This window comes from Grampus griseus (genome assembly GCF_964374135.1).
Source record: "Grampus griseus genome assembly, chromosome: 4".
Taxonomy (NCBI): domain Eukaryota; kingdom Metazoa; phylum Chordata; class Mammalia; order Artiodactyla; family Delphinidae; genus Grampus; species Grampus griseus.
The window spans coordinates 81,000,759-81,027,962 of record NC_138997.1 but is presented as its reverse complement, the minus strand read 5'-3'; the positions used below and the strand labels follow the sequence as shown (position 1 = coordinate 81,027,962).

The 27,204-nt window shown below is 40.9% G+C and overlaps 1 protein-coding gene across 3 annotated transcripts in view; it reads left to right on the top strand.

The window, feature by feature from the left end:
* Window positions 1-26,459, top strand: part of FAM114A1 (family with sequence similarity 114 member A1) — a 62,775-nt gene extending 36,316 nt beyond the window's left edge. For all 3 annotated transcript variants that reach the window (XM_082653978.1, XM_082653979.1, XM_082653977.1), the window contains exons 7-14: window positions 3,729-3,881; window positions 7,218-7,341; window positions 10,884-10,975; window positions 13,217-13,378; window positions 14,223-14,362; window positions 16,926-16,998; window positions 21,171-21,224; window positions 22,440-26,459. In XM_082653978.1, the coding sequence (XP_082510104.1) occupies window positions 3,729-3,881; window positions 7,218-7,341; window positions 10,884-10,975; window positions 13,217-13,378; window positions 14,223-14,362; window positions 16,926-16,998; window positions 21,171-21,224; window positions 22,440-22,541 (900 nt within the window). In that variant the 3' untranslated portion in view covers window positions 22,542-26,459. The remainder of the gene's footprint in view (window positions 1-3,728; window positions 3,882-7,217; window positions 7,342-10,883; window positions 10,976-13,216; window positions 13,379-14,222; window positions 14,363-16,925; window positions 16,999-21,170; window positions 21,225-22,439) is intronic.
* The last annotated feature ends 745 nt before the right edge of the window (window positions 26,460-27,204 follow it).

Genomic DNA, 27,204 nt, shown 5'->3' with positions numbered 1-27,204 from the left:
TAATTTATATTTCTCTTACTATGTGCAAGGTTAGACTTCTCCCCTCATACTTCCAGCTCTAAAGTGTTCCTCCTTGAGAAATATGGTATGAAGAATTTAATCTATGTTTTGCTTACTTACAGTAGTCAGTAAAATTAAAAATAATGTTTATCTTATTTTCCAAATACAAAACTCTAATACTGAACTTGCTCTTTCAGTTGACACATGACCAGCTCAGACCCCATAGTGTCAATCATGCCCCTTTTCTCCTTCCCCCTTAAGAGTCTGATACACCAGGTCTCTCTATGTCTTATCAAAATCAGGAGCAGCAGATGCAGGATCTTACAAATTTCACAGGCAGGACAAACACATCTTCCCATGGCTCAGTGCTGGGAAGCCACAAAGGAGCTATCACTGGCAACAGGTGAGTGGCAGCTCCTGAAAAGTTTGATTTTTAGGTTATTTCTTCTTGGCTCTTCCAGAATAACCCACATATAACCACTGTGATATTACAGCCCAGGTAGGGACCTGGCAGGATCAGCTAGACCATCACCCTCCTGATCCTTAAAGAAGAAAATAGATTTTGTATTAATCAGGACATTAACACTAGATGTTGTACAAATACAAAACAAAACCAAAAATAATAATAATAACCCAAGTATCAATGGGGCTTAAAATGAAGAAGTTTTATCTTTCATTCCTATAGCGTTAGCGTTCGTGGGCAGCCCACGTCTTGTGGCTCCACCATCTTAAAATCCTTTACTTCCAGCCTCATAGAAAGGGGAGAAAAATATGTGGGGGGCCACTGCCCACTTCAACTTCCTTCCGAACAGTAATTTTTCATTCGGTCATTCACTCCACAATGCATTCTGAATGTCCACTATGTGCTAGGCACCGTTCTAAGCACTTGAGATACATCAGTGGTCAAAATGAGTAAATATCCCTGCATTATGGAGATTTGCTCTAGTGAGGAGGGACAAACAAACAATAAACAGTATCTCATATTTTAGAAGATGATGAGTGCTGTCAAAAAAGTAGAAAAAGTAGAGCAGAAAGAGGGTAATCAGGAATATGGGAGTGAGGGGCAGGTTAAGTATTAAGTCAGATTGTGAGGGAGAACTTCATGAAGATAGATGAATGATGTTTGAGCAAATACTTGAAGGAGATGAAGGGCTTGACTATGCAGAATCTGGGTGAGGCGCATTTCAAGCAGAAAGAGCAGCTTGTGCAAAGGCCCTGAGGCAGGAGTGTCTGGTATGAACAAGGAAGAGTAAGGATGCTGTGTGGTGGGAGAGGAGTGAGCCAGGATGAGAGTTGCTGAAGATGAGGCCAGTGTGGTCGTGGGGAGCAGGTGATGGAAGATTGTGGAGGGCGTTTGTAAGAACCTTTGACTTCACTATTAGTGAAAAGGGGAGACCATTGCAACGTTTTGGAGTGACAAGATCTGATTTTAAAAGTATCACTCTAGTTATGGTGTTGAAAACAGACTAGGTTGGGGGGAGGGTGAAGGGCAGGGAGACCAGTTAGAGTGTGTATCAGCCTACATCCTCCTGGAAGCAGATGCCAAGGTAAGTTTAAACGTGCAAGGATTTTATTGGTAGAAATGACAATGTGAGAGAAAATTGTGGGAGTTGGGGGAGAGCCATAAGACCACAATGCAAGTCTGATCCCAATGGAGGGGAACAAGAAAGGAAACTGGGTGCAATCATCCTAGACTGCTGTGCAGTCTAAGAAAGGTTTGGCAAAGCCATGGGAGAGTCCTTCAGCCAAAGTCCCCTGACAGAGGAGTTTCCGTCTCTCAGGAGAAGGTCTGCCCTAACATCCCTGCTGCACCAGTGATTGGCAGGGGGAGGTGGTAAGAGGCATGACCTCAGTGAAAATGAAGAGTGGGTTTCAAAGCGCACCCTCGGGGCTCTTGGTCATTTATGCTCCCCTCTCACAGCCTCCTCAGGAGGCGTTTGCAGGTATCTAAACAAAGGATAATGGTGGCTCAGAGCAGTGTGAAGCCATGAAGGTGGTGATGAAGGCTGGTTCTGGGTGTAGTTTGAAGGTCAATCCAGAGTTCCTGGTGGACTGAGTATGGAGTATGACATAAAAGGAAGAGGCACGGATGATTCCAGGGTTTTTGCCTGAGCAGCTACAAGGATGAAGCTGCCATCAACTGAGAGAGGGACATCTGTTACGTTTTTCCTAATCCACACTAAATAACTCTAGACATCAGAAATGTTCATGCATGCCCTCCCTAAGTTTCTCATGCATTCTATCTTACTCTTTGAATAACATGGGGACAGGGTGATTCTCAGATCCCACTGGTGTAAGTTTCCAAAGCTGCCCTTCTGTCCCAAAGTCTTCCACGCCAGAATCACTCACTGCTATTTAAACCAATCTCCTTTTCTTCTCCGGAAGGAATGTAGCAGCAGCACCCCGAAAGCCAGTTAATTCTTCTTTAGGCCACTTTAATTTCACTCTTCATTTCTTGGGTGAATCCACATCGTTCCAAAGTGACAATTTCCCTTTACCTTTTATTGCATCCCTTTTTCCCTCTAACCTGAATCAGAATTTAGAGATGGAAGTTGGTGTAGGAAAGAAAGCAATTTCAGTGTCACTTTGTTACTTTATTTCACCACCACCAAGCCAGTGAGATCCGTGGGAGTAGCTGGGTTTTATTGTAAATGTTAACAATTCCCAGGGATGATTTGATGGGGCTGTTTTGAAAACTTTCAGATCTTATACTTATTTAGTCTTAAAGACAGGCAGGAGGGAGAATTCTGTCTGCAGCCTGGTGGGTTTGGGGTCAACAACCTCAAGAACCAAAAAGGAGAATGAAGCTGATTGTTTATTGACACATAATAAAAACCAAAATCTATTCTTTCATGATCTTCCCCTTGTGACCTTGTGGTGGCCAGTGCATTTATGGTGCTCTTCACAGATATTAAAGAACCCTATAAACTAAATGCCACAGTCACCTTGATGAGGAATCAAATAAAAGATGCTTAGAATCAAAGAAAACAAAGGCAGGAAATTAAGAGTAACTGGTGGACTTGCGTTTATTTTACTGTCTTATTATTTAATCAGCAGAAAAATAACTGGAGAAAAATGATCAACCTGGAGAGGAACTCAGTTCACAGTATTTCTAGAAACCAATCTTATCAAAGAACTGATAAGCTAACATTCTTATTTACATTAATATTAAGTATCTGGTGAGGAATACACTATGAGTTTATATTTTATTAATCATTTTCATCAAAGATGTTTAATAACCACACACACAAAATTTTTAAATAACTCAAATAAAATCAGACCAGCTTATTTTTCCTTTGAAGTCTGCCTAAGTGTACAAGTTGCAAGTAATCCTGTCACAATAGATTCAACTTTCCCAGTGTAAATAAAATTTGCTCATTATAGAAAATCTGGACATTTTAAAAATAAGATTAATCACACACATGGAAAACACTTCAGTAGAAACCACTGTTCAGCTTTTGTTTTGCTGCTTTTCAATCCTCTTCCTGGGTGCAGAATTTTTGCTTTGTTTTGCTGTGTACATATGAACATGAAAAGTTCAAAGTGGAATATTATGTAAAAACTTGTGAGTAAGATCAATGCAAAAAGTCATTTTTTTAGAAATTCCACAGTGACTAAAACCTACTCTTCACAAGTACCAAGTCAGTGCTCATCTCCCCCAACATCTTCCGCAGGAAATGCGGCTTTTAAGCGTACACCTAGTATACAAACACTGTGTATTTGTGCAGATGTTGCGGGAAGCCAAGGAGAAGGAGAAGCAGAGGCTGGCACAGCAGCTCACGGCCGAGAGGACTGCACACTACGGGATGCTGTTTGATGAGTATCAGGGTTTGTCACACCTGGAAGCCCTGGAAATTCTGTCCAATGAAAGCGAAAGCAAGGTATGTCTGTCCTGGTCATTTGAAGTAGTATGCTCATGAATACGTCTTCTTTTTTTTTTTTTTAAATGTTAAAAAAAAAATTATTAAACACACACACGCACACACACAAACGGGGTCCCTGTACTCATCTCCCACATTTGGGGTCTGAGGACTGTCTACTACATGAGAAGCACCTGGAGTGAATACGTCTTCTTAAACACGAAAGAAAGCCTCCTTTCTAGAGCCTCATTACTGTGCTGAGGTCACAGATACTGTCCACCCTGATGACCCCCCTCAGGCTCCATATTATTTTCTCTCTGTCCTGTGCCTAGCTGTTCCCCCTCACCAGCCCCAGGAGGGCCAGCATGATAGGAGTCATCACCACCCCCAACTCACGGCCCAAAAGGCCTTGCAAACCCTGGCTGTCAGCACCTGGCCTGTGCCTCCATTTGATGATGTAGTACCCAGATCAGAGGTGCCCTGCCAGGCCATGTCTTCATTCCTACCCAGCGGAGACAAAGCAGCTGGTATTTCTCCCAGACTGCAGGGTTCTAATATATTTAGTTTCATGGGTGATATAGTTATTTATTTAGAATGCCTGGGCCACAAAGGGCAGGATTATCTTACTGGGCGTTAAAGCTCTATTTAGTGATGCTCCTGAACAGAGCTCTGGGAAATTACCTAACAGCCCTGCACATTCACACTGTCTGATCCCAAGAAAACAAACATGAATAGTGGAAGTCAGCAGGGTTGTTGGTGATTTCTTTTTTTTAAAAAGGATGTGTGTGTGTGTGTCCATCCCCAAATGTGTGTGTTTTTATTTAACAAACACTTATATGTCATTTATATAATCACTAATCTAAGCACTTTAAAACTATTGACTCATTTAATTGTATATACTGCTCTTTTTGTGAGCCAGGCTTACTGTAGTCTGGGGTGTTTTTGCAGTGAAGGCCACAGGGCAGTACCCTCTGGACTTCCTGGGAGGGGCCATGGGCCATCCTAGTGACATTTACTTGGGGGAGAGGCAGGTCCTCAGACAGGAGGCTGAACTTGGAAGTAAGCCTTAGAAGCGAACAGTGATTTTTGACTCTCTGTTGACCTTGTCTTCTTACATTTGGACTTTGGGGGGTTGAGACATTCTTGAAGCCCACCTAGTCAGGGAAAGAGGACCTCTGCCATATAACAGGTAACGAAGAACCAAACAGGATGGACACACACACACATACAAGATTACAGAATTACAAGTTACTCTGTGTTTATTTCCTTTTTCGTTATCCATCAGCCATCACTGACAGTCTTGTGGTTAAACTGTTAACGGATCATTTTTTTAAAGCAAAATCATGACTCATGCAGATACCAAGTGAACACAAATCAAAGAATTTACTTACCTCATTAATTAAATGAAAGAACCAGACAGATGTTATAACCGGTTCGAAGGAAAAGCCAAAGAAGCACAAATTCATATGAAATAAAGCAATTTTGAAATGAACGTACAAATGGACACAAACCTGGTTTTTCCATAGAAGGAGAGGTTGTCCCTCCACTGGGCAAAATTCGTTATTGTTTTGCACTGCTATCAGCTATCTACATTTTACGGAGTTATAAAATTACTCCCATGGAATCAGAATCCAATAATCTGGTAAAGTGTGATCTGGAAAATGTAGTTTTCCACTAAAAAACAAACTTTTCCCTACAAAAGCAGGGTTTGGGGTCAGACATTATGTGATCAAATGCCACTCAGTAGCTGTATGGTTTTGGACCTGTCTTACCTCAATCTCCTTACCGATGAAATGGGAATGATAACCAACTTCGTAAAATTATTAAAAGAATTAAATGAGATGATCCATGTGAAGCTAGTTGCAGCATGCCTAATACACAATAAGTAGTCAATAAACGTTAGCTGCCATTTTTACATACACGTGTAGATGCGTATATAATGTTGATGACATTTTATTTTTATCTGCATTCTTATATATACATGTTATTATTGTTGAAAACATTACAAAGAAGCATGGCCCCTTGAATCTATCACGGTGGTAGAGATACATTCCACTCTGGCTGGTTCCAATGCAGGTCTAGCTGTAAAACAGCCCCAGGCCTCTAGAAAAGAGCCCCAAAGGACTGATGTTGCCAGGAAGGCAGTTTGGTCCCTGGAGGGGGGTGTTTCCCTCTGTTGGCATACTGCTCCCACAAGCTCTGCTTTCTTTCCCCAGCCTGGAGATTTTCGTAGTTTTCATAGTGAGAAATGCAGAACTTTTTCTTGGCTTAGTAATAATAGTTACTGGGTGTTATAATAAATAGTCCTAAAAATATATGGGTCAAAAACAGTAAGAGTTCTCCTCACTCCTGTGACAGCCCAAGATATGAGTGTCTGGTCAGCAGGCAGCTTGCCAGCATTTAGGGATCCAGAAGCCGGGCTCTGTCCATCTTATGGCTCCACTAGTCCCATCCTACTAGTCACAGGCTCCTGGCAAGAATACAAATGGAGACCCTACTGCGGTTGTCAGATTTAGCAAATAAAAATACTGGATGACTAATAAAATTTTAACTTTAGATAAACAGTGAATACTTTCTTAGTATAAATATGTCCTGTGCAATATTTGAGATACACACTTATACCAAGAAAACGCTCATTGTTTATCTGGAATTCAAATTCAGTCAGACATCCTATATTTTATCTGGCAACCCTGCACATACCAAGTATTTCAAAGTTAAAGAGTTTTGGAAACAAACTGTTAAAGAAAACATATTCTGTCATCCTTCCTTGACAAATGTACTTTCATAATGGCCTGGAAGGCCAGGTTTCCACTTAGAATTCTCAGACTCCTCAAATTTTCATATCACCCTCCTGCCTGCTCTCTTCCCTTTATCTCCAGCTGTCTGTACAAACTTGCAAAAGTAGTAAATAAGCGATAGAGATCTAATGTGTAGTATGAGGCATACGGACAACAGTATTGTACTATAATCATCAAACTGGCTAAGAGACTACAATTTTAATTGTCTCAACCACTAAAAAGAAAGTATAATTATGTAATGTGATAGAGGTGCTAAATATCGCTACAGTGGCAATCATATTACAATATACACATGTATCAAATTAACATGTTATACACCTTAAATTTACACAATGTTATCTGTCAAATATATTCACTTAAAAACATGGGAAAACTGAAGCCCAAGGAGCTTATGTAACTTACCCAAAGTTGCACAGTTACTAGGCAGTTAAATCCAACATTCAACCCAGTGTTACCTCCCACACCATGAATCACCTGGGAGAACTGGGCACAGCTGTACGTAAACATCATTAATGAGAAGAAAAGATGACAGTTATGCTGACCTATTTCTTTTTTTCAGGTTCAGTCATTTTTAGCATCACTTGATGGAGAGAAGCTGGAAGTCTTAAAAAATGACCTAATTTCCATTAAAGACATCTTTGCAGCCAAAGAATTAGAGAATGAAGAGAATCAAGAAGTGCAAGGTAAAGGAAAGTAACCAGTTAAATAGCAAGACAAACGATTGGTGCCATCCTTAGAAACTGCTGTTAATAAGCATAGCCCTTTGAACAGGAGAGAATTACTTAATTCAGGTGCTTCTCCTGCTCACTTCCAAATTCTCTGTGCATCTGCTCTTTTTACAGGAGCTGGTCACATTGACTTATAGTCCTCCTGTCCTTTGGGTGGGAACTGCTGAGTGAGGCACCTTTATTTCTCTGGTGTCCCTGTCATGTCACAGGCACACAGCAAATGCATCTGGTCAAGTGAACAAAGAGCACAGTGCACTCAACAGGGCCCTGATGACTAGAGTTTATGCTCCAGTGTCTGATTTTTTACCTGCATGTGGAAGTTGTTGAATGTGGTTGATCTTGATGGTGGGCAGGTCTTTCAATGGATTTCTTTTCATATTTTTCTTCTTCCTTTTAATTTCTATGTGTAGGAGTTAGGGTGTATTTGTAAGTGGCCTACACGTCACCCCAAAAATACAAAGGCACAGGGTGCATCAAGGCGTGATTTGTCAGGTTTGATTGATTTAGTCAATCACTAAAGTGAGCCAGGTACACGCTCTTCCAGCCAGACGATGACATGACCCCAAGGAGACTAGAACCTATTTTGTGAGAAGCAAGGCTTCCTTGAGAGAGGAAAAGAGGTTCCCAAAGTTGGACGTGCTTAATGATTAAGTTGTCCATTTAGGAGCAGAATATAGTAAAGCATTTGTTGTGTACATGGAGAGTGATTGATGTCATCACCAAGCACTAGACAGTTGTTTCACGTAGGTTACGCTGAAAACTCAAGCAACCTTGGACACACAAGGCTGGCTTCTCCTGGGATCATCTGAAGGGTCTTATTTGCAACATTTTCACTACTTACTTGCTATTTGTCCTTGAACAAGTTATATAACCTTTCTGAAATTCAGTATCTTACCTGTAAAATGGAGACAGTGATACCTATTCCTAAGGGCTATTGTAAGGATCAAATTAGATAATATATGCAAAAACATATTACAGAGCCTGGCACACAGAGCTGCTCGAAGTGTTAGCTGTTATTATTATTAAAAGTGCTAACATAATTCCAGGAAAATAGTAAAGATGCAATAAGTTACAACTTTTATTTACGATTGTACTTGTGATAGTGTACATGCATAGCATGTACATCACTCTCTGGAAGCATTTTGTGCCCAGACGTGTTACATATCTTTAATCAAAGCTCAAACACAAGAGCTCAAATGCTTCAGCCTAGATGCTCGGGGCAAAATTATTCTAAGCATTTGCAAACTGTCTTTTAAATACTATCTCCCGCTTTAGCCCCGCATGCTGACCTCGTGTGCCTTCAGTTTAATGAGATATGCTCACTGCATCAAAATAGAAGAATCAATTACACTGAAGCATAGGAAAAGGTCAATATCAAAGAGACAGATGGAGAACAATGGTTTTGAGCATTTGTGTGTTTCTACAAAGTCACAAAGGATGACAATCTTGTCTTTGCTTTAATAATGAAGAAACTAAGATACTAGCTGTCAAAGGTCATGCAGCTAGTATTCTGAACCCAAGATGAGCTAATGTAGATGCCTCTTTTCCAGAGTAACAATCACCAAAAAGATGCAGGCTATTTTTCTTCAGTTTATGATGCCTGAGGTAGACCTTTGCCTTACTGGGGGTGTCATTCAGAACGGATAAAAACAGGATCCCAAATTCTCCCTAACATCAAAGAAATATTGTTTCCAGTGTAAGTGAATGCAGTATGGCATCCCCAACTAGTGCAATTTCTTGGAGATAAAACTTGATTCAATACTGTTAAATAGAAAATGTTACTACATGTGTTATGTTCCAGTGTTAATATAGAGCTTCAGTAAATGGAGATTTTTTAATATGACCAAAAAAAAAAAATTGAAGTCCTGAACAGCATGCTTAAGAAATGGTAGATTGGGCTTCCCTGGTGGCACAGTGGTTGAGAGTCCGCCTGCCGATGCAGGGGACACGGGTTCGTGCCCCGGTCCGGGAAGATCCCACATGCTGCGGAGCGGCTGGGCCTGTGAGCCATGGCCGCTGAGCCTGCGCGTCCGGAGCCTGTGCTCCGCAACAGGAGAGGACACAACAGTGAGAGGCCCGCGTACCACAAAAAAAAAAAAAAAAAAAGAAATGGTAGATTAATCTCTCTTTAAGTGATGGAACCCTGTTACCTCCCATAATATGTCCATTTTCCTAAAGGGCAGCTCCAGATTATCAAAACACAATTACTTTTAATTAACTTAATTTAATAAATAAATGTCATTTAGACACCTAAAGAAGAATAGGAGAGAAGAATAGCAGGGTTGTCATTAAATCAATCCAACATGATGGAGTGTTACAACTCCAGAAAGGTGAGGGATTAACTAAAAGCTGTCGAGAGCAATCTCATTAGTGAGGGAGAGCAGACAATCCAGGAACAAAATTCTGGGAGAAACCACAGCATTCTCATCATATTTTTTCTTGTAAGCTTGCATTCCTAAAAGCCCCCTAACACCTAAATAATTTATTTGGTAGTCTTAGAAAATGTAATGAACTGTCATTTTTAGATAAATTTAATATTGGGCTCCTCTGCATTTAATAACATTAGCTAATGATTTGCATGTTTGTCCTACCAGCAGAGTGTAATTTTATCACACTGCCGTGGGTCTCTAATTTGGTTTACCACTGTTGTGAAAAGATTTTTAAAAGATATTTTCTCTTTTTATTGACTTGGTGAAGATCTTCTCGGCCACACATACAGACCAAGAATTGTAGTAATAGGTATTCTTTGTTGCAACACTCTTTAACATCTGTTTTTTATTTACATCCATTTTTCTCTGTGATGATTTTCCTAAAACATTTGCTACAAGTTATTGGTGTTTTTCTCTGTCCTATAGAACGAATGCACATTTAAAAGCTGGAGCTACAGAGAGTACGTGTATCCTAATTTAGTGTTGATTACTCTCAAATATTTTTAATCTCCCTATGTTTATATCTTTGTAACACTTAACAATATAGTTTATATAAAACTCTAGTGTTTACAAAATTCTGCTTGCTCAGTACTGTGGCTCTGTGGACCTAAAAGGGTACCCTGAGTATCATTAAGGGTTGCAATGCTAAGCATAACAGTACTGTAAGTCATAAACACAGTGTTGTCCCAGGGCTCTCAAGCCTGAGAAGGGTCATTCATTTGTTCATTCAGTCATTTAGCAAACAGCTACTGACCACCTACAGCTGTGAACAAGACCAGTAGGTCCCTCCCTGCCCTCACGTGCCCTTCGGGCCAGCCCAGGGGTGCCCCAGCTAGAGCTGCGAGCAGCAAGGCTCCACCAGCCCCTCGCCCAGCTGCAGCCTGCTGCCTCGCCTCTGTGCTTATACATGGGCACAGCTTGTCTTTGCCCAGCGGCTGGAGGGCGGGCTGCTGCTGCCCCCACTTATACTCTGACTGTGGGCTCTGACTGTAAGGTTGGGGGAGCTGCCACATTCTGAAGGATGAAAAATAAATCATGCTTCTTACTTCTGTCATTTTCTATTTCCAGGGATAGAAGAAGAGGGAGAAGAATTTGCTAGCATGCTTACAGAGCTTCTCTTTGAATTGCATGTTGCAGCCACGCCTGACAAACTCAATAAGGTCAGCACCATATGAATCTCAGTTTTTGCTTGTTGGTTTCTTTTTGTTTTTTTTTTAAAGGTCTCGGTTGTAAAATCCAGAAATCCACCTGAAATAGAAAAACCCCAAGTCCCAATGGCACATAGCGGGAGGGGAGTCCCAGGTCAGTAATTAAGATTCGAGGAGGCAACATCATGAAATGTGGCTGCGGAGAACCTGCTAGGCTGTGTCGCGAGACCTGCATTTTAGTTGCAGTTTCACTGGCAATTACCTTGTGACCTTGAACAAGTCATTTCTCCTTAAAATAGGGTCTTAGATCAGATCAGTGGTTACCCTCAGCCTAGAGGAGGAAAGAAGGTGCAGAATCACCAAAGGGCTTTTTCAAATTCCATCTCCCCTCCTCTCGAAAGTGACATGCCACCATTAGGCAGAGAAAGCACATCTGCCAGAGCCAGGCCACTCACACAACCCCTCCCACGGGAAAGCCGGTGCTTCGTCGTGTCTAAGACCATCTGAGCTTTCACTGTCTGGCTTCCTCTGAGGGTAACACTGGATGTTTTGCAAGTTCCTACAAGGTCTTGCGATGGCATTTCTTAATGAGGTCACTGATCATTAATTACTTAAAACTGTCATTTTTCCCATTCTCTCTTTCTTCTCTTTTTTTTTTGAGTTTATTTAATTTATTTTTTTATACAGCAGGTTCTTATTAGTCCTCCATTTTATACACATCAGTGTATACATGTCAATCCCAGTCTCCCAGTTCATCCCACCACCACCCGCTCTCTTTCTTCTCTTTAGCGATCGGTGGTTGACACAGGTCCTCACTCATCAAGGTGGGTGAGGAAAGGGCAGACTGAGGCAGTGAGGTGGAGAGATGAGCAATTTCTTTATCTCTGGTAGAGGTCACTGATTCTGGCAGGTCAGTGACTTGAACACAGCAGGGAAATTGCCTCGTTCATCTCCACACAGCACCTGCCGCAGCTCAGAGAGTGTGTGTGGTGCCTCCAAGGTCTCACTGGCTTATTTACATAGGTAAACCTTTGTCCCTAAAAGAGGACACACCAAGCATGGTTTGTTAGGTTTTGTCTCCCCTAATCTTCTCCCCATTAACTTGCCATCAACACCATGACACATTAAACTTTGACATGCAAGCTTTCAAATGAGAAGTAAGTTTTGCATAAGCTCAGATGCAACTTAAGCAAACAGCTTAAACTATAATATAAAAGCTGGTAAGTCTGCCCTTTCAAAATTCAGGGAGTAACAGATAGGGAAGGTGGTGTCTGCTTGTTCAAAAACTTTTAAGGCCACAAGTTGCTCAAACTGCACTCATGTGAAGTGAAATTCATCACAGTTCTTCTCTTGTTCCCACCCCCCGACCCCGCCCTGCGAGGTTCTGGCATGGCTGGAGAGGAGCAGAGCCATCCTTCATCTTCCGGTGCGATACATTATTAGGTTCATGAAATATTAAGGGCTTCATGAGACATAGCAGATGAGGAAATTGGCTTTAGCAATGACCCTGGCTAAATTTCATATATATATATATGAAATTTTACAGTTGGTCACAAAAAGTGAAAAATATACTATGGCTTTTCCAAAGTGACGGTCATTTTTATTCCTATCTGAGTATCATTTTATTTTTATTTTAAGATTTTATTTATTTATTTTTTGGCCGCATTGGGTCTTCTGTTGCTGTGCACAGGGTTTCTCTAGTTGCGGTGAGTGGGGGCTACTCTTTGTTGCGGTGAGAGGGCTTCTCATTGCGGTGGCTTCTCTTGTTGCAGAACACAGGCTCTAGGCGCGCAGGCTTCAGTAGTTGTGGCACACGGGCTCAGTATTGTGGCTCGCGGGCTCTAGAGCGCAGGCTCAGTAGTTGTGGCGCACGGGCTTAGTTGCTCTGTGGCATGTGGGATCTTCCCGGACCAGGGCTCGAACCCGTGTTCCCTGCATTGGCAGGCGGATTCTTAACCACTGCGCCACCAGGGAAGCCCTGAGTATCATTTTAGAATGCTTTCCAAAAATTCCTCAGGCCCTGCAGTTTTCTCTCCATACATTCTTTCTACTCTGTCCCTTTTTCTTACTGTGTTTTTTACCAGAAAGCAACAACAAGGTGTTTTTAAGGAAGTTGAGGAATTGCCCCATCACTCTTTAAACGTACAAAGAACCACCCTTGGCGGTTTAGGGTTTGATCCAAGTCATGGGATTGGCTTTTGTGTCTCCATATTTGTACAATAAACGTATTGCTTTGGTTGGGGGCCTTTGCAGGCCATGAAAAAAGCTCATGACTGGGTGGAAGAGGATCAAACTGTGGTGCCAGTAGACGTGGCCGAAGAGTCAGAGGACAAAACAGAGAAGGAAGAAAAGGAAGAGAAACCTGAAAACGCCGAAGAAGACAAGAAGGAAGAAAGGAAAACTAAGACAGTCGAGGTAAACGCATTACAGATCGTCCACCTAAAGAGCAGTAATATTGTGTTCATTTTATTAGCAGCCTAATTTTAAGTGAGGCAAAACCATTTCATTTTCATTTATACCCTATTCCACACTATAGAAATATGAGTATTAATGTAATAAACACTAAAATTTCTCTATACCAGGACATTTCATGATTTAGCATAGATATTGTAGCTTTCCTCCATAGCGTTACAGTTATAATTTAAAGGAAAAAAGATATTTAAGAACATAGTTGATTTATCTTTAGGGTAAAATTCCATCATATCAAATTTGTAACCATAACATGTCCTTATGCCCCATAACTAATGAGATAATTCAAGCTTTTTCCAAAAAAGAATTTCATTACCACAGTTTTTATTCTGTAGTTTAATAAATTTATATGTGCATAATTTATAATCTGCCTATGTTCACAAATGAGTTTGTAATAACTTCATTTTACATTGAATTTTAATTTTAGAGAAAGAAAATTTCAAATTAGATCGCTCTAAAGAAAAATGTCCACTGAGGTCTGTTCAATTCAGCCACCCTTCCACACGCTTTCATGTCTGTTGTGTGCCCAGCACTGCTCTGAGAACTGGGGACCCAGCTGTGAAGAAGGCTTGTTATGTCCCTGGGACCTGGTGACACTTCTGTTTTATGGTAGTATTTCCACTTAGAAAAGTCTTAGGTACACCCATTAATCTTTGGGTAAATTTTTTCAGGTCATATTTGTTTTGGGGGATTTTTTCCAGGAATTATGTAATTGTTTTAATGTCACAGGAGTTTTTTAGAAAGCATCTTCTCCATGAATAATTTTCTGACTTGTACTTTTTGCTTTCAGGAAGCATACATGCAGTCCATCGAAAGCCTGGCAGAAGTAACAGCTCGCTGTATTGAGCAGCTTCATAAAGTAGCAGAATTAATTCTTCATGGACAAGAAGAGGAAAAACCAGCTCACGACCAAGCAAAAGTTCTGATAAAGTAAATGTTACTTTTAATTCTTATTTTTCCAATTTTATGTATACGTGCCATTCAAATGCACACACACACGCACACACACATACACCCTCAGCTACTAAAGATTCAGATTTTATGTCAACTAATTCCATTGTTCTGTGGTCATCTTAAGAATTAAGAACTCTCTTAAGAAATGAGCCAAGTTAGCGAGAACAGTAATAATTAGCTAGACATTCCAGGAATTATTTATGAAGAGATTTAAGGGAAGACACCCTACATCATTCAGCGCTAAGTGTTTCTTTTAATAGATCAGAATCTTGAAAGTACAGACCTTTGAATATAATTACATTTTCAACATGCCACACAGATAAAAGACACCTTAATGGACCTTCTCAACTAGTTTCACAGAAATATGCAAACACACCCCCACTGTTCCGAGGGACTTACACAAGCTCTGCATGTTCTGAATTCTGGCAGTGATGGTCACTAACGTAAGCCAGTTCACGGTGGATTGCTTTTGCATGCATATTTGCTATCATATGTTTATTCTTCAGTAAGCTACTATTATTAGTTTAGTGAAATAAAAACGTGTATATATATATAATGTTATACACATGAAAATAGCTGGTATGGAGCGTTCATTAAAATAATTGATTATGGAGCTGAAGAATAAGCCATTAACTTTTACACATATGACTGTAAGCTATGGTATAGAAAATCAGCACAGGTCCAAACGCCCTCTCATTATTATATAGACACAGGAGCCCAAATAAGAGCCTCCTAAAAATATATGGGTACACACGCACAGACACACACACACACACACACACACACACACACACACACATCTCAACACATTCACTCACTTGCTAGCTAACTAGTCTTCACTTATTACTACATTTGGCATTGTAGGTTGGGGAGCAAATTTTTGGTGGAAGGACCTTCCAAAAAGTCATTATTAGTGTCTCTGATGGCATTTTTCCTCACTTGTACAGATTTGTGATCTAGTGTAGATTTTCCTATCTAAACATGTGAAAATCCAAGATATTATAAGCACTGCACAATCCTGCCCTTAAAATGCCTGCAAAGAATATGTACTTGTCTAGACGTAAAGAAGGAAGAGGAAAGGGCGACATAGGAAAAGTTTCAAGTATTGAGGAAAACATCTGAGTACTGTTTTATATTTGCATGCTGATTGGAAAGAGGAGGGCTGAAGTCAGAAGTTTCTGAGTATGGAAAGCAGAACCTTACCCTTAGCTCCTGTCTGATTCTCAGCCCCTGATTGTCCCAACCTTACCAAGCTGCTCCAAGCAAAATGTAATAAGGCCTCATATATGTCTGTACAGTAAGTGCCTTTCCACCCACCTGCCCAAGAACATAGGCAGAACTGCTCTTTGCTATCTCTTGGCCTTACTCCTGACCCTTCCTGCAGATAAGTTTTGGATGGTTGGGTGGATGGATGAGTAGTTGGATGGATAGATGAGTGGAAGGAGGGATAGATGGATATAGCTCAACAAACCTGAATACATAGCTTAGACAGAACCCCTATTTATCAGAACGAAACTTGCCTCTACTGACTTCACTAGATCTTTTAACATGTAAGATTCTTAACTTGGAGTTATTGTTTTGCTAATAGCATTTTAATCACTTCATAAAAGTCTTACATACTTATTGTTTAAAAAAATCAGGCAAAATGCACCATTGTTAGGTAGATTGTTTTCAGCTTTTGTCATCATCTATAATGTTATGACAAACATTGCTTTGTTAAATATTTGTATCTATCTTGCATTATTTTCTTGGGGTAAAGTCCTAGGCGTGATGGCTGGAATAAACATTGGGGTAAAGTTTTGATGTATTTGATGTAAGTCTTAAAAAACATATTCTACAGGATCTTTATTTCGAGGCATCTCATAAAAACATAATCAAGGGCTTCCCTGGTGGCGCAGTGGTTGAGAGTCTGCCTGCCAGTGCAGGGGACACGGGTTCATGCCCCAGTCTGGGAAGATCCCACATGCCGCGGAGCGGCTGGGCCCGTGAGCCATGGCCGCTGAGCCTGCGCATCCAGAGCCTGTGCTCCGCAATGGGAGCGGCCACAACAGTGAGAGGCCCGCGTACCGAAAAAAAAAAAAAAAAAAAACCATAATCAAGATATGAAGAGACATCTGAGTTTGAATTTCTTCATCTATAAAATGGGAATAATAATGGACCCTAATAAGGTCATTATGCAGATTAAATGTGATTATGCATATAAAAGTATTTAACATAGTATCTCAGTGAATGTTCATTATTATTTTCAAATGAATGCTGGAGAAAAGTCCCTTGGCAAGAGTTTTATACCCCTTGTGGAGCTCAAGCCTGGTATTTTCCTGCATATGCCTTTGCTTCGATAAAGAGGTAGGGTGAGAATTAGATTAAACTGTGATTGTGAATCATGGAAGAATACTGAGGAAAATATTTCTACAGAGCATCTTCAAACTTGAGTGCCCTTCTTTTAAAGGGAATACTGTATTAATATCAATAATTGTATTAACAATACAATTATTTTTCTTTATTAAAAATACCCAAATCTCTTTTTTTCTTCTTTCAGATTAACTACTGCAATGTGCAAGGAAGTGGCCTCCTTATCAAAGAAGTTCACAAATTCTTTAACCACTGTTGGGGTAAGATTATGATACTGATTCTTTTTTCACCTTTTTGAGGGGAAGGCCTACAAGGGGCTGTGATATGGAGTGGAGGACATAGTACCTTCTTTGATAGCTCCACAAAGCAGAAGCTCTGCCGGGACATTTGCTAAAATGAGACCTGAGCATCTTCTTTAGCTATAGGCAGCTTAAGGCTCTCATCTGACTGAGTTCTAGCCCTGATGCGACCATATCAGACATACAGGGTATTGGGTGGATTTTCAAACCTCTCTGGGCCTCATTTCCTTTATTTGTTCACTAAGGTTCCTTCTGTTATTTAACATCTGCGATATATAATTCCACAATCTCTAGTAAAATAATTCTGCTTTATTGTTACACTTCAACTTTGACCAAAAGAAAAAAATTTCACCAATCTGTAGAAGTGTTTCTGTTCCCAAGGCAACAATTTTGAAAGGTTCGGCATTCATTTGGAGCTGTGGCTTCTGGTTCTTTTCTTTAGAAATCAGTCATGTTTTGTAACTCAACCTAATGGGATTGGAGAAGACAGTGGCAATTATTCCTTTTCAACCTTTCTTCTTTTCCTTTTAAGGCCCTGGATGCAAAGGCAGATGATTCTTTACAAGAGAAACAGCAAGTTTCACTTCCTGTTTTAGCTAGGGTGTTTGGGTTACAAATGAATTAGTTTCCTAGGACTGCCTTGACAAGTACCACAGACTGGGTGACTTCAACAACAGAAATGTATTGTCTCACCATTCTGGAGGCTAGAAGTCTGAAAGTAGGGTATTGGCAGGGCCATGCTTCTTCTGAAGCCACTAGGGAAGGACCCTTCTCTGCCTCTTCCAGCTTCCCAGGCATTCTTTAGCTTGCAGCAGTGTAACCCCCATTTCTTTCTCTATCTTCACATCATCCTCCCTCTGTGTGTGTCTGTGCCCACATTTCCCTCTTCTTATAAGGACAGTGGTCATATTGGATTAAGGTATGACCAGTACAACCTCATCTTATCTAATTGAATCTGCAACACCCTATCTCCAAATAAGGTCACAGTCTGATATACTGGAGGTTAGGACTTCAACATATCTCTTCCTAGCACAAAGTAACAGAAACAAGCACTAAATAATTTAGACAGAAAGGGGAGCTTATTAAAGGTAGTGGAGGTATATGAGCAGCCGTGGGGGACCCATCACCAGAGCTCATGTACCTTCTCTCTGAAGTGTTGTTATTAATGTGACTCAACTACAGCAGTTCCTGGTTCTCTTCATTCAAATTCCAGGATCCTGGGTGAGAAGGTTTGAAAGGCTCAGATATGCATCTTGGTGTCTCCAGTAGTGATGAGGACAGGGTCGTATCATGTAGACCTACTTTGCTGCTGGGGTACACCTCTTCGCACCCCCACCCCAGGCAAAGAGCAGGTCTCAAAAAAAGCAAAAATGATTGTGGACTGGGCTGTCCGATTTGTGTGCCTCTCAGACTTCTGTAAGTGGCTTAGTTGATAAAGGATGAGTTACATACCAACTATTCATTCTGCTGTCAAAGCATATGGTTTGCTTCTCCTATTTTGTAAAAGACCAGCTTTTATATTTGTCTAATTTCAGGCCTTCAGCAATAGAGCTTCACTGTAAACAGGCAGAGTGAAGGGGGAGGGTAGAAGCTCATTGATAGGATAGGCTTGATAAAATACATTTATGTGATTGGCATCATCTAAGTTAACTGATGCCCATGGACTTTGGTGTAACTGCTAGATTTACAGAGAGGTGTGAGCTCTTAATCAGGATGGAATGACCTTGGCGACTCAGCTTCCCAAGGCTCTACTGTACCCTCTTCTCGCTCTTTCCAGTTTACTACCTGAGAAACTGAGTCTCAGAAGGGTGAACGATTCACCCAGTTGACTCAACTCCCAGTTGGCTGCCCATCAGACACAGCAGACAGATAGCTAACTGTTTGGTTCTCTACGGTTGCCTAGTGATGAGGATGTATATGTCTGTGTCTATGTGTGTTATATGTTTTATATGATTCATGTTAAACATTAATTAATTTATGTTAGTGGGTGATATTCATGGTATTGCTTTCTATTCCGTTTAATGTATTGTATTCCAGCACAGTGCTTCTCAAACCTTAATGTGCAAGCAAATAACCTAGAGAGCTTATTAAATGCAGATTTTGATTCAGTGGGTCTAGGATGAGGACTGAGATTCTGCATTTCTAACAAACTCCCAAGTGGTAACAGTGCTCCTAATTCATATCCTACATTTTGAGTAGCAAAGCTCTAGCAGATAAGTGTGTACTTGAATAAATACACACACATAAAATACACACACACAGGGCTTTCCTGGTGGCACAGTGGTTGAGAGTCCGCCTGCCGATGCAGGGGACACAGGTTCCTGCCCCGGTCCAGGAAGATCCCACATGCCGCGGAGCGGCTGGGCCCGTGAGCCATGGCCGCTGAGCCTGCGCGTCCGGAGCCTGTGCTCCACAGTGGGAGAGGCCACAACAGTGAGAGGCCCGCGTACCGCAAAAGAAAGAAAAAAGAAAAAAAATACACACACACACACTTGTGTCCAAATGTTTGTATGAACACAATCAGGAACACACAGATTATCGTTTGGAGAAAGAAAAAGCCAAATCTAAATGGAGTTTACTGAAATACCATCTCACGACAACAGTACCTCTCATCTTGTGCTGTGATGAATGATTCACATCGTCATTGTTTGTATTCTCTGAAAGAGCCATTATTCATAACTTGAAGTTAATGAGTATATATTGCTCTCCAGACTCTATTTAAATTGCTTGCACATCTCATTGATTCTGAAAACCGATGCCATTTTATTGCCCTCATTTTGATTATATTTTAGAGGTTTATTGATAATCAAATAAACATGAAAGCAAACCATAATGGATTTTCTGGTTACTTACTAACTGGGTTTTTAAAGAGTTTTTCCCAAGACTCCATTCTGGTTTCCCCAGTAGGACATTACTTAACCCTCGGTAGAGTAATGTCAGTGAAAGTGGGCTGCTCTGGGAAGAAATAGTTCATTTATATACTTTTGTTTGTCATAAAGTCTTTCAAGTACAGTGAGGGAAAGCAGCCTATTAAGACTGCCCTCTTCTTTCTAGTCCCTGTAATTATTTATTGTCTAAGAGTGGATTGAACATTTTAGATAGAGAAGACTGGACATAATAATAACGGCGACATGAACACTGACTCCCACTTTTTGAACACCTACTTAATATCAGGTTCTGTATTCTGCGTTTTCCATGTTTTGCAAACTGGGATATGCTGACCTGTTTGCAAGTTATATTTAAGAGTGTTTTAACTTTACTGCCAACCTTGAAGACACACCCTATAATCAAGTACCCGTGTTTGCATTTAAAAGAAAAAAGACTACAGACCAGGTCTGGAACTAGGGTAGGCAAGTAAAAGTACATAACATGTCTACCAAATTTAAGGGGACTCCCCCCCCCACAAAAAGAGACAAAGAAACAACCTCAGTCATCTAGATAAATATTTTAATGCAGTATTTTAAAAATCAAAATTAACACCAAAAAATCATGATGAACAAAATATCAAAATTTTAAATAAAGACTGAATCCGACCCTGTACAACTCAGCCTCACTCACCTCCCCCTAATCCCAGACCTGCTACGAGCTTTAAGTAGTTTAAAAGGTCTGAGTGTAAATTTCTAGCTACATGACCTTAAGCAAGTTACTCAACCTTCCTGATTACTATTTTCTCATCTTTATTTTTTTAAATTTTTTTATTAAGATTTTTTTTGATGTGGACCATTTTTAAAGTCTTTATTGAATTTGTTACAATATTGCTTCTGTTTTATGTTTTGGTTCCTTGGCAGCAAGGCATGTGGGATCTTAGCTCCCCAACTCCCCAACTAGGGATTGAACACGCACCCCCTGCACTGGCAGGCGAAGTCTTAACCACTGGACCGCCAGGGACGTCCCCTATTTTCTCATCTTTAAATCGGGGTTATCATGGTACCTACCTACCTCCTAAGATTTCTGTCAAAATTAAATGATCGTGTAGGGGAAGCACCAAATATGAAGCCTTGTCTGTAGTAAGCATTCCACTTCTCCCCTTCTTCTCTAAGAGATTCCTCAACAAAGCCAGCATCTGCATTTTCTGGGACAAGCCTTGGAGTATGAGCACCTAATCTGTCAATTTCATCCTTTTGATTCCACAGAGCAACAAGAAGGCTGAGGTCCTTAACCCCATGATCAATAGTGTACTGTTAGAGGTAAGTGGCCTCCTGGAGCGAAAGTGCTTCTGAATCAAAGCAAATGTTAGAGCTACATTTTTTGTGTGTGTGTATTTCTCCCAGGCAGCAAGTGTTATTGCAATTCTAAATTTTATCGTCTGCAGTCTTTTCTGAGTACATTTGTGTAGTTAAACCAGCTGTAAACCCTCGGGTGAAGCAGCAATACCTCATTTTCAAGAATTCTGATTATAAAGAGAAACGCTAAGCTCGCATGTTATTTCTGTTGCTGTTTCCCCCGACAGAAGCACATTTCTGCTGCCAAGTTTGACACCAGATTTAACACTGTGATAACTGGCTGCAATGAGGTATTCTTGCTCAGTGGTGATTTTCATAAAAATGGGCACTTCCCTCCATTTACATAACCTTGAGTTTAGCTAGGTCTAAGCTCCAGACTGGCAAAAATGACAAGTAGAATGTTTATCATCTGCCCGTTCAGTGACCAGAGGCAAGACCCTCTGTGACCGCTCACTCCGTGGCCTGCCCACCCACCAGGACATTGTAACATGGACATGCAGCTGCCCCGTACAGCTGTGGCTTTGCCAGAAGTAACGATGTAAGATCGAAGAAGAGAAGCCCAGGAGGCCTCATTCTTGACTTAGAGGCACTGTGTTCCACCTGTAATTAGTGGGGAAAACCTTCTATTAGGGACCATCTCTAAGGAACTGGCACATCTGTAGCCCCAGGGCACCTCATTGAAGCCACAAGGTGTTGACAAGTTGAGTTTGAACATGGGCAATGCATATACAGTAGTTTCTTGCTGTCTGAAGTACCTGTCAAATGCAAAATTTGGAAATTACAAAAGTCAGGGAGGGCTACCTATGTATTTATAGCAATGCGTTTAGGAATTGGGTGTTATCGTTAAGGGAAACTACCAAGGTACAAGAATAACAATGTGGTGACAACAAATGTTATCGTTTAAGACAAAGCCACAGAGGGGGATGGAGTTGACAAGAAGAGACAAGGAACCATAGAGGCAGGTTCTGGAGGACGCAGCTAAGAGGAAACCCAGGCAGTCAGAGACAGAATAGAAACATCCAAAGAAATGTGTTTACATCTTTTTTAAGCACCAACATTAAAAGAAAAATATTCTAAAATAGTGTGGGGTATGAGGAGAAGGAACATTATCAAATGGGAGGAATTGTCAAGCTGGAACTCTGACAATAACCCTCCAACCACAATTTTCTCCCTTCATAGGGCTGCAATAGCACCACATACATACAGGATGCCTTCCAGCTGCTGCTGCCTGTCCTGCAGGTTTCACACATCCAGACGAGTTGTTCCAAAGCACAGCCATGACCTGGCCAGACTCCATCTAGTTAAAGGAAACAGCAGGCTCTGTTGCTCTGACATATACCATTTCATGGAATGTTTTCGACGCATCTGACCACAGATGCCTGTTTGGAGACACTACAAGCAATTTTGCACAGACAGATTGAGAATGCAAGTTCAAAGACAGTATCATTTCTCTTAATGTATACGGTTGTTTTTACAAGTAATTATGTTTCCTTTATGTTAATTTAAATTTACATGGCTTTGTATTGATAATTTCCTTTATCTGGAGTTCACTCAAAATATTCATTTCTATTTTCCTGGTCAAGCATGTTATATTTGGAAATTCATGGACAGACCCTAGACTTTATATTTCCACTTTTAAATTTCCCGTTCTTCTAGTATGACTTAAAATCAATTCTTATCCTAAACTTAGTTTTGTTATATTAATGCCACTGTCAGAGATAACACTACTCATAGATATTACCTATTATGGTGAAAGAGAAACATAAGTATCTGTTTATAGTCATGTACTCTCAGAACAAGCATTTATTGAGTTCCTACTGTGCGCTCACAATAGAGGAACATGATCTCACCCCAGTAGAGACAGATATTCTGAGAGGGGATTTATAATAATTCTTAAAATGCTTTAAAATACTAATAGCTTTTTTAAACCTTAAAAAATTTGAAGAACAAGGTAAATTAGTGTTTTTTAAAATGTTCTACCCTTCAACTGATTGTACTTTTTTATCCCAAGCTTTACATATGGGATGAAAATACATATGAAAAAGGATACTAAAGAATATTTTGTTTAAAATTGAATTCTTATGACTATAAGTACATAATAGCACAATCATAAAGCTTGTAAGTATTCAGATAGAAAATTAAGGGAATTACAACAGAGTAGACCCCCAGGACTGCATTTCTAAAGCTACTACAGTTGAGTCAAGCTGTTCCACGAATACACAGATCACACTCACCAATGGCAAATGTAATGATTGCTTCTAAAGACAGAAAATGCTGATGTGTGGATGACTAATTGGTCACAATCCAGGAAGCTGCACAGAAGACCCTGCGGCCAGGAGAGGCCTTGTCAATGGGCATTTCTCCCCCCGAGCCCCATATAGTCACTCTGGGTAGGGGTCTGTACAATGTTCCTATCTGGGAGCCCCACTGACATCCCTCCAGGTACTGTCACAAGGTGTCTTGCACAGTGGCTCTCTCCAGGCCAGATGAAGCCTATACTTTTGCCAGGGTGAAAAAATCCCTCGTTCACTTTTGGTTTTATTCCCCTGATAGAGTTCCATACAGGCAAAGTAGGTATATTTTTGTATCATCCTACTTCTCAGCATTTTATTTTCCAATATCCTGCATTTCATTTGTGTATCTCCTGAAACAACAAAATGGAAAATATAAGAATTTATAATCTGGAAAAAAAATTCTCTGAGGAATCAATTAAAGCTGGGTTTTCCTACTTGCTTTTTTTTTTTTGGCTGCTTTGGGTCTTTGTTGCTGTGCGTGGGCTTCCTCTAGTTGTGGCGAGCGGGGGCTACTCTTCATTGTGGTTCACAGGCTTCTCGTTGCAGTGGCTTCTCTTGTTGCGGAGCATGGGCTCTAGGCACGCAGGCTTCAGTAGTTGTGGCACGTGGGCTTGGTAGTTGTGGCTCGCGGGCCCTAGAGTATGCGGGCTTCGGTCATTGTGGCACACGGACTTAGTCGCTCTGCGGCATGTGGGATCTTCCCAGACCAGGGATCAAATCCGTGTCCCCTGCATTGCCAGGCAGATTCTTAACCACTGAGCCACCAGGGAAGTCCCCCTACTTGCTTTTTGATTGCCTGAAATGTTTCTGCTATTCAGTCTAGAGAACAGTTAACTCATGAAAGTGTTCCATTTGCCTCATCATAAATTTTAGACGTTTTGTGTATAGAGCAGAAGAAAGGGTTTAGATTTACAATTTCTTCACATCAGATGTTTTAGCATCAGATGGATTTATAGACGATAACTGGAAATGTAAAAGAAACCAATAGTTTCAAAGGGGCTAGATTCCCAAAATTAGACTTTAAGCCTAACTGCACCCATTTAGTGCATAGCAAAAATTTTAATCATAAAATGAAATAGAAATCTGCGAAAGAACAAGAGAGATAATTATTTGTTTAAAAGTGGTTGACATTATTTACATTGCATTTATATATCTTTTAATGATAGAATGTCAAGGGTTGCCAAATGGAAACGTAGGCCGAGAGATGATTCCTGGGGCCTAGCTCCATGGTCTGTGAATTATATTATTTAAGAGAGAATCATCACTTAAAATGTATCCACTCTCCAGGATTGCTCTCTTTCAATACTGTTTTTCACCATCACTTTTATTTTTTTTATTTTTTTATTTTTGGCTGCGTTGAGTCTTCATTGCTGTGCGCGGGCTTTCTCTGGTTGCGGTGAGCGGGGACCACTCTTCGTTGCGGTGCGTGGGCTTCTCATTGCAACGGCCTCTTTTGCTGTGGAGCACAGGCTCCAGGCGTGTGGGCTTCAGTAGTTGTGGCACACTGGCTCAGCAGCTGTGGCCCATGAGCTCTAGAGCACAGGCTCAGTAGTTGTGGTGCACAGGCCTAGTGGCTCCGCGGCATGTGGGATCCTCCCGGGCCAGGGCTCGAACCCGTGTCCCCTGCATTGGCAGGCGGAGTCTTAACCACTGCGCCACCAGGGAAGCCCCCACCATCACTTTTAAATAACTGCTTCTTTGCTTTGCTTTAAAAGCTAGCAAAGCACAGGATCCAGATCTGGGCACATGTCAATCCGTTACTGAATGAATGATTTAGCAGGCTTACTTTGTAGGTTTTGTATTCCTTCAATAATCCTTTACATAAATTGGGTTCATTTTACTCTATGCAGTTACCCTGAACATGCATGCCAGTTTTTTATTTTTTCCTTACATCAGGTGCAAAAGATGTTCTAGTCTAAATAATGAATGTAGTCCTGTGCCTGTGCCTTATTAAATAAAAAGCATATTTCAAATTCAAAGCAAAATGCATCCAAGAAAAATTGCTTTGGGGTATTGATACATACAGCTCTGAAGGGCAAAATCCCAAATCCTAAAGCAAAGGCCTAAGCGTAAATATTCTATCCCACCGAGGACAGAAGCCTCTCTTTCCTCTGGGTCTCACACTGGGCTGTACATCAAGCCTGTGGTTAAATGAGCAGTGTGGCTCACTGGGGCAGTGCCAGGAATGAGCTGCTTCAGCTGCACCCACAAAGGAACCATGGACCTCAGCTGCAGAACTCAAAGGCGAAGAAGCACCAGCCTTGGGAAGGCAAAGGAAAGTGCGAATTACATGGTAGAAGTCCCAACCGAGAAATGAGAGTGTCTCCAGTGCTTTGTAGAAGTCAGCTGCCCCTAGGGGCTTGCATGTCTGGGAAATTACCTTCTGCACAGGCCAGCCAGGCTGCACTTAAGCTAGAAACAAAAGCAGGCAGATTCCAGTCACAGCCATCTCAGAGGTCCAGGATATAACATCTTATGAAGTAATTCAGCAAAAATGTGAAATAAGCATATTTCTCTTTTTTCCTAAAAAAAAAAATGTATGTATGTATGCTGAACAGATGGGGTGGATCATAACACATGACTTCAATCCGTATTTAATTTTATAAAAGCAGTTATTCTTCAAGGTCAAGATAAATTTTGTAATGTAAAAATTACCCTTTGGTCTTCCTCTTAAGTGTGCCCTACGTTCTGATATTCAGATCCAGGCTTCAACTTGGCTTCTTAAATTATTGTGTTTGTAAAGGCACATCAGAAGAGATCATAATGAAAATTCAGTTCAGAACTGCAATTCTGCCTTGATTTTGTAGTTGATTAGAATTCAAAAATCTAATCTAGGAGTGGATTCAGACCAGCCATTCTTCACATTAAAGAAAGTTAACCATTTGTTGTATTTTTCTAGGTATCTCATAACTTATTCAGGTTTGTGTTCATTTTCTGTATATTTACCTATAAATAGATGCTCCACTACAATATCTGCTATTAAACAAATCTAAATTCTTTGTGTGTGTGTGCACGCTTAGATCCTGAAAATAATCTGAGTTATTCTATCGTTTGGGCATTTTACCTTTAGCAATGATTAACTTATTACAACCCAACAGTAAGAAATCAGTGGTGTTTCTGTTATTTCTAGTGTCTCCTGTCATCGTAGACTGGGAATAGAAGCTGATTATGGAGGGTAAGAATTTTGTGTTGGGGGCTTCCCTGGTGGCGCAGTGGTTGAGAGTCCGCCTGCCGATGCAGGGGACACGGGTTCGTGCCCCGGTCCGGGAAGATCCCACATGCCGCGGAGCGGCTGGGCCCGTGAGCCATGGCCGCTGAGCCTGCGTGTCCGGAGCCTGTGCTCCGCAACGGGAGAGGCCACGGCAGTGAGAGGCCCGCGTACCGCAAAAAAAAAAAGAATTTTGTGTTGGAATTGAAGCTACATTTACCTTTGTCTGAACCAGAGAATATTTTTCTCTGCATGAGCTGTCAGCCAAAAAGCAAAAGGCTTATGTCTGCCTTTGGTCACTGCTGACTCACTTGACAGGCCTGTCTCTTCTATTAGTCTCAAAGGAATTACGTACTGCAAAAGACTAATATGTACATTTCATATATGCCTTCCCTGAGAACAGAAGTTTAGGGTAATTCAGAAATGGTCTGTCTCCTTGCCC